An 8,305-nucleotide genomic window follows, 5' to 3' on the forward strand; every position below is an offset into this window, starting at 1 on the left:
TCCGGTGTAATTTTTATTTGTATAAATGATACAGGTATCTCTTTAGTATAAATCTATATCGTAACACAAGTAAAAGATCTTTATTTGTAACATTACATTTATGTACATTACACATATGTTATGGATAAATGGATACATTTAAAATGAAATAATACAAATGCAGACATGCATTCAGAACAGGGGGCTTTCATTATTGGGTAATATACAATTAGCTTTAATTTTACATGTTTCTAAAAAAATTAGTCAATTAGCATTTCTATTGATTGTAATTACTAAATTTAAAAAAATTTGTTTCAGTTAATTTTAGTTTCAAAATGTAAATAAAAAGCTAGCATAATATGCCTTAGTTTAGTCTAGTTTATAGGAACATAAACAATAAATCTAATTTTGATTTCGTGCCGACAAAACTCGATTTCCACGTTCTTAATTTTCTGGCTGCAACAATAGTTATATAAATTATGTCAAAATACAGTAACATGGGTTTGCGTTTCAAAGTAAGGCTGTTTATAGCGTCAACACATTAGTGTTTCTGTCTCCAAAATGAAGCAAAAAAGTGAATTATGAAATAGTAGAGCATCATGTATTTAGTATGGATACACACATTATGAATACAAATATCAAAAAAGAAAATAATTATAAAAATTAAGTCTATTTGGACAATGAAAAATAAAAGCAATAATATTTTTTAAATTGTATTGATATAGTTAATTTTAAATACACAAGTGGGCAACCTTTGTGCTAAAATACAAACTAAGGTAAACAATGTTTAAGAACACGAAAAGTGTTTATAAATGCAGACAACTGTTTCGGATGCTCAAAGGGCAACCTTCATCAGTGCAACAGAAAGAAAATGGACTTGTGAAAATCGGAAGAATTTTTCTTTCTGTTGCACTGGTGAAGGTTGCCCTTTGAGCATCCAAAACAGCTGTCTGCATTTATAAATACTTTTTGTGCTCTTAAACGTTGCTTACCTTAGTTTGTATAGTTAATTTTACTTAGTGAAAAAAAAGTAGACTTCTGATATTAATTACTATTATTTTATGTTATTAATTCTACTAAACTCTTAAGACTCTAATTATTTTATTACTTACATTAAAAAATTAAAGACTTCTAATAATTGTTCTAATTTTATTTTTGTCTTTATTATAAAGGGCTGCAACTTCGGTTTTATCCTAATATTTAATCAGGGCTGATTGTGCTCCGGAAAAATTCCCGATTTTTCACTAACCATGATCCGGAAGTTTCCGGAGATAGAAGGTTCAAACGTTTAAAAAAAAAATCATTGATAAAAGTTTCCGGAAATCAAATTTTCAAAGGTGGAACTTGAAAACACAGTTTATTTTATTTGTTTGTAAGGGAGAGCCTGATACTTTATGAGCTTATGTTCAAGATTAATATTCATTTTTTATCAGTAAATAGTTTTTATAATCATAAACTCAGGAAAGAAAGACATATTTGAAAATTTCAATTACTTCTCCAGGTCATCATTGGTATGTGTAAAATTTTAAATATATTTTAAGTAAACTAAGAAATATTGAGAAAAAGGAAAAAACCTTGTTTAAATTTTTTTCGATTGAAACTTTTTTTTTACTCAAGAAATTTTCCGGAATTTTGACTTGGGCTCACAATCACCCCTGTTTAATTGAAATATTTTAAAAATACTATTTATTTGATGTCCACGCGTAAATTAATGACTAAACTGCAGATATAGTTGCATGATGTAATTCTATAGTTTAAAATCAAAATAGTCATTTAAAAATTATTTATTAAAAAGAAACATAAGTTATATGCTGATTATATGAAAATAATAAACTGTACTTCAACTGGTACAATAATTGAAAAAAGATTCACTCTCTCTAGTGTAACCAAGTGTGAATAAAGAAAAATTTTTGTTTTAGCGTCCTTTTTTGATCATGAGAGAACTATTCTTATTAAATCAACGATACTCGACTACTTCCTGAGTTTGATAGTGCTGATAATTTGCTTAATGTGACATAGGAATAACATATTTGTTTTGAAAAACACTTAATTTTATCTGTCATTGAACTATATTTAATTAAACACTTCAATATTTTTGATAATGAAGGGAGGGATTTCTGTATTATACTTAGAAATTTAAACTATGCATATTTTTCTTACATTTGATTGATGTATAACAAATGAGTAATAGAATTGATCTCTTGATATAATATTTTAACTTTTTAATCATTTTTTAAATAGGGTGCATAGAGTTTTTAAAAAGTGCTTGTTTTGGATTTTTGTTTTTTGAAAGTCCTTAAAGGTGCTTTTTTTGTTAGAAGTTTTTAATAAGTCCTTTAATTTTTCCAAAATGAGATTTTTCATTACCATGCTGATTTTTGCCACGAAATATGCTTAAAGCATGGTTTTCACAATTAATTTAACCACAATCTATTTCGGCATACAGCCGGTCCTTAGCGTATTAAAGCGCCAATAATTTTACATGTTTGATGAAATACTTACTGATCCGCTTGTGCGTATAATGAGCTAGTTTTGGTGAGAATGATTGAATGTCTTGTGTGAAAATTTGCGGTATTTTGCAAGAATTTCTCAATTTTATACTTCATTTTCTTCTCTGAATTCAAACCGAGAAATCTCGAATTTTTGATCACAGTGACCAACTAGACATTGCCAGTATTTTCCTTAATAACAAAAGAATGTTTTATTTCTCTTATTAATTTGGTCATTGGTGAAGCGCCATCGTCTTCGTCATTGACAAACTAATGGCTTTATCGCACTGCTCTATTAATAGATCAGTACTATAATTTTTGAACTTTACTTGCGGATTATTCACTAATTACATATTTTCGTACGAGTCCCCAGAGCAGTAAAGAATCACAAAACTTCCATCTCCCTTGTATTCAATCTCATTATTTTTTCCATCTCCCTTTATTTCTCATCAATAAGTAAAGCTAAGATTTTTAATAATAGGAATTTTAAATCGAGGGGCTGTCCACCAATTACATAAAATTTTTTTAAATATTTATAGTTCTTCATTACTTTTTTATTATGGTATTATTACTTTTAAAATTTTTAGTTCTCTTAAGTTGTTTTATGGAAAAACTCAATATTTAGAGGCAAATTTTTTTTAAAAGTATGAAGTGTGGGGCTTTCACAATTTTAAATGCAGCAAAAAATCTTATGTCATTCTTATTTGTTATTCTAAAAAACTTTAATTAATCTCTTAAGGATTTGATTCAAAAACAATTGAAATAATAAATTCAATTGTCTCAGATTTGTTAAATATAGGCATACACTCCATATAATAACTTAGTGCACAAATGTTTAGCTGCAATGCTCATTGTGTTTACATTTCAAAATTATTAAATTTTTTTTTAATCCTGAGCCAAGTAACAAATTTTAATAAAAATTTTGGGGGCCATTCACTAATTTACATTTGTAATAAGAATTTATTAAAGTTTTCTTAGTTTGCTTAATTCTTTACATAGCTTTATAAATTCTGTATGATCAATAATATTAATCCTGTTAATGTTTTTTTTTAATATACTTTTATAAATAACTTTTATTTAAATCTAAAAAATACACTTAATAATAATTTTAATAACAATTGAATTAATGGAAATAAAATTAATTTTTTTTACATACTTAAGTAATTATTAATTTAAAAAGTAGAATGAGCCACTAAATATTGAATATATCTAAAATTGTGCATAAATTGTTTTTATTGTCTCTGATATAATCAAGAAAAGAGTTCTTTGTCAGAAACTAATTTTTTTTATTGATCCTGTAGAGTCTTTGAAAATATTTTGCATTCTGTTAATATATCTGTGAAGAACTTTCTTCACTAGGAAGAAAAAATTTTTATTTGTGGCATAATCCTAATTATGATATTTTTTAAAGTGCTTAAAAGGTGCTTATTATTTGTTGAAAAATTTGACTTCACAACCCTGTTCAAAGTTTTATTTATTGATTTTATATTTAATGAAAGTTTATTTGGCATTAACATTTAGTTACATTCCAAAGATACTTGATTTGATTAATGCTTTGATTTTGAAATAAAAATTAATATTTATTTTTAATTTTTTTTGTTTAAAAAAGTATAATTTTTAAAAATGCCAGGTATTTATTTTATTTCAATGTTTTATAATAATCTTAATAATTTTTAATATTTTATCATTTTTATATATAATTATGTATTCGGTAATTTAAATTACAATAATAAATTTCAATTCTAATTTTAACTTCATAGTTGATGTTTATATGTTTTCTTATAAATGGTTTTATAATAAATGAGTTTGTTTCAATTATTAATATTATTTTGATGTATCAAATTAGTCTTAACAAAACATTTTCAGCCAAATAACTCAAATGCTCTGAAATATTTTTCAGTGTGAATCAAATTGAAGGAAAAATCAATATATTACTAGATAAATTTGAGTTATTAAATGAAAGTAAATTTTATTTCCATTAATTTAATAACTCTTTTCTAGCTGCATAATAATTTTCAAGAATTTTGTCTGATTTTAATAAACAATAAAATCAGAACGATTTCTTTTTTAGGAACAAAACTATGGAAGTAAATTTGATAAAAATGTTATTTATATTTAAAAGTTCCTTCTTTCAATCCTCTTATTATAATACTAATTATATCTCGAATCATATGTTTTTATGCTAAATTAAAATTTGATCAAGCATAAAAATGTTCTGAAAAATTAATTGTAATTACAAAATATTTTTGTAGTTTTTTAACAATTTTATTTCAGAGAGAGATTTTTTTTAACTATTTTATTTCTGCAATGATCTACTTAATTGTTGTATAAATTTTTTTCTGAGAAAGATTTTAATATTCTGAAGTTATAATTGGTACTTAATATTGTTTTCTTGTTTTCAATGATAGTTTTTTCTTCTCTGTAAAAGAGATTGAAAAACTAGTCAAAGACGTAATTTTAAAAATATTATTTAGTTTCAATAAATGAATTTTAAGTGTGCATCTTTATGTTTTACATTTTTGTGTAAAAAAAAAAAATTGCGATGTAAAACAAATCCCCCCCCCAATAATTTACACCATTTAAATTTTAAATAAATCTTTATTTTTTTTTATTCGATTTATTAAAAATTATAGCTAAATTAAAATTTATTTTTTATTAATTCTTTTATCTACTATTATTCTTTTATTATTAAACATAATACTGGTAGAAAATTGAGTTTTTTTTTTGAAGAATGATGTCTAAATTCTAAAATAAAATTAAAACTATTAATGTTTATTTCCTCTTAATTGATTGACTTGATTCTTTATCATGCAATGAGTTACAGTTAAATAAAATCTGAGCAAAATCTGTTTCGCTTAAAACTTCGTAAATTTGGCAGTTTTATATTTAAAAAGTTCTTTTTGTTTGTAATTGTTATGAATGCAAGTAAGGTCTGCAGTGTGGTAATGGGCTGGACCAGTGACTAGATGCCGTACATCGAAGTTGTTGAGTTCCCAACACTCGGAACCCTGGATGACACCCAACAACTACAACTTCTCCAATATCATAATGGAACTTGGTGGGAATGACTTGTCCATTTGATGGATTGCCTGGGAATTCACATGCTGCTTTACCTATAAATAAATTGATAAAAAAAATTTGTTCTGAAAGATTACCGAAGAATTTTTTTTATACATATTTAAGCTATCATTAAGCCAAAATTTAAGAGCTTTGCGAATAAAGGGTATAAGCAGGGTTCGTAGTTGTTCTGATGAAAAATATTTTCTCCTGATATTCCTGATTGTGCATGTTCAGAACATGAAAAATCGAAAAATTTGGTTTTGTGATCCAATGTTTTTATTAATAATGCTAGTAAAAATCACAAAATTTTATAGTTACAATTTAGGAATCGTCTACTGATTTTGTAGATGATTCAGGTATATAGCCTTATTCACAGGATTCATTGTTTCATCCTCTTTAGGAATACAATCATTCTATGAAAAGGAAGCTCTATTGACTATTTTACATTACCAAAAGTGATGTGCCTACTCATTATTTTTAGCGATTGCATAAAATGGAGTTTTTTGTAGTTTCACATTTATTGATTTGACTCTTTCATGTGATTTTATAAATGATCGATTCCAATCAATAATACAGTTATATAACATCATAAAATTTTTAAATGATGAATTGAGGGGTTGCCCACTAAAATTACTTTTGAACAAGAATCTTAAGAGGCATATTCTTTGTGTTTTCTTTTCGAGATTATTGGGACTCTATTTTAAAATTATTTGATTTTGAACTCTATAACAAATTTTGATCTTATTTTCATTTCTAAAAATATTAACTAAAAGATGCTTATTCTTTTTTAATGCAACAGTTTTATAAAAATTTTTTCCATGTACTCATTTGAAACAATTATAAGTTTTTCAGTATTAATGAAACTATTCTGGGAATTTTTAAACTTAACTTTTTGTTCTTTGCAAAGTAATCATGAAATGAAAAACAGTATATTCATTTCATGATTACTTTTTAATATTATGGCAATTATTGTGCTTTGTAATAATAATGAAAAATAGTTTCAAAGACAATCAAAACTTTGTTTTTCAAACTAATTTGTTTATATTATACTTTAATACAGAAATTATACTTTTTAGTTGTTTGCCTTTTTAAAAGTAGTATGGTATTTGTATACTGCTCAAAAAACTGGACTGATTTTGCCATTAAGTTTTTGAAAAATTTCGTTCCAATTTTTTCTTTGGCTCACTACAAAGCCTGGGTATTAATAAAATTTTTGAAAAAAATTATGTATCTCAAGGAAAGTTTGTATTTTAGTATTATTTTACCACCCTATATTTTGCTAATTCTTTGGAGTGGAAGAAGATGCCAAATGCATTTAGCAACAGACAGTCGACTGTTAATCTCAGGAAACCTTACTTTTGGCCTCTAATTTAATTGTCATAACTGTGAATGCCCTGATAAGAATACTTTAATGCGTGTTAGGGTTTTATTGATTTATCCAATAGGAAGTTCGCGAACAACAGGTGAAGATTAGGCATAATTTTTATTGTCTTTGTATAAACTTTAAAACTTATGTACTCAAATTCTCTAAAATCATCCTTTGACCCTCACTCAGCTGTTCAATTGCCCAAAATGTTGAATTGAATAAAGCATTGTTATTATAAAGCTCTAATGTTAAAATAGTTATATAAATATTTTTCAATCTGAAATAGTAACAGTCATAGTCAAAATAGTTGTTGATTTAAACATTTTATATAAATAATATGATGGACTGAAAGTTCTTGCTTGCATTACACCAACATAATATACGCTCATTGAAATTTTTTTCTGGGGTTCCTTCTATTTAACTTATCAATTTAATAGAAAATTTTTTTCCCATGCTGTTTCTTGAGTACAGTATTCAGAAGAAACAGATTTGCAGTAGCTGTAAAATTGAAAATAGCTTGATAAGAGCGAATTTCCTCTCATAAGCAAACTAATTTCTAATTTGAATGATTGCAGTAACTTACAGTGCATTATTATTTCTTTTGTCATCCAAAATATTAATTTAAGGATAATGGGGTTTCGATTTTGCACTGCTACATAAACGTGTAATTTTAACTTCACTGTAAGTAATATTTTTATAATATAAAACCAATTTTTAAGTAGATAATTATGATTAGTACTTACATGTTGGCGATGGCTGTGACCACACCCCATGGTCAGTGCAGATAGCTACCGACTCTCCTGTAATTACATAACCAGCATTGCAAGTATACTGTACAAAATCTCCTGACAAGTATCTGCCTGTGTCTAAAACACGTCCATTAAGAGGAGCTATTGGTGGCTTACAAGAAACAGCTAAAATGAAATTATTAAAAAAGAATGTATAGATTAATGATATTCTTTATATATATTACTTTGCTTAGTGTTAAAATGCTATACAGTGAAACCTGCCAAGTTGACCACCATTGTAAGTTGGGCACCTGCATAAATTGACCTCAATTATCAAGAACGGAATTTTTCCTATATAATACAAAGAAGCAAAACCTTTGTAACTTGACCACCTGTCTATCTTGTATGTTGACCACTGAAATAAGTCAATTTTTTCTAGGAGTATTATGAAATTCTATTCTAAAACCCTCATAAGTTGACCAGAAAAAAAAATTCAGAAAATTTTCTGTCATTTTGGCAATATATGTTAAAATTTCACTTGTTTGGTGAAATAGTGTAAAAAGCTAATCTGAACCCTTTTGTGAGTTGACCATCAGGGGAAACAGTAAGGGGTCAGCTTTTGACCATTTCTTTCATCCGTTCATTGAAAACAGGTGTGTTAGTTGAAAAGTTGCTCTTCCAGT

At 26.3% G+C, this 8,305-nt stretch overlaps 1 protein-coding gene across 1 annotated transcript in view; it reads right to left on the bottom strand.

The window, feature by feature from the left end:
- Positions 1-5,219: 5,219 nt before the first annotated feature.
- The window catches only part of LOC107454888 (locomotion-related protein Hikaru genki-like), a 56,419-nt gene continuing 53,333 nt past the window's right edge, over positions 5,220-8,305 (bottom strand). Inside the window, exons 9-10 of the mRNA XM_043044004.2 lie at positions 7,638-7,808; positions 5,220-5,581 (exon numbers count right to left, since the gene is read on the bottom strand). Of these exons, the coding sequence (XP_042899938.1) occupies positions 5,382-5,581; positions 7,638-7,808 (371 nt within the window). The 3' untranslated portion in view covers positions 5,220-5,381. The remainder of the gene's footprint in view (positions 5,582-7,637; positions 7,809-8,305) is intronic.

The sequence above is a fragment of the Parasteatoda tepidariorum genome, chromosome 5 (assembly GCF_043381705.1).
Source record: "Parasteatoda tepidariorum isolate YZ-2023 chromosome 5, CAS_Ptep_4.0, whole genome shotgun sequence".
Lineage (NCBI taxonomy): Eukaryota > Metazoa > Arthropoda > Arachnida > Araneae > Theridiidae > Parasteatoda > Parasteatoda tepidariorum.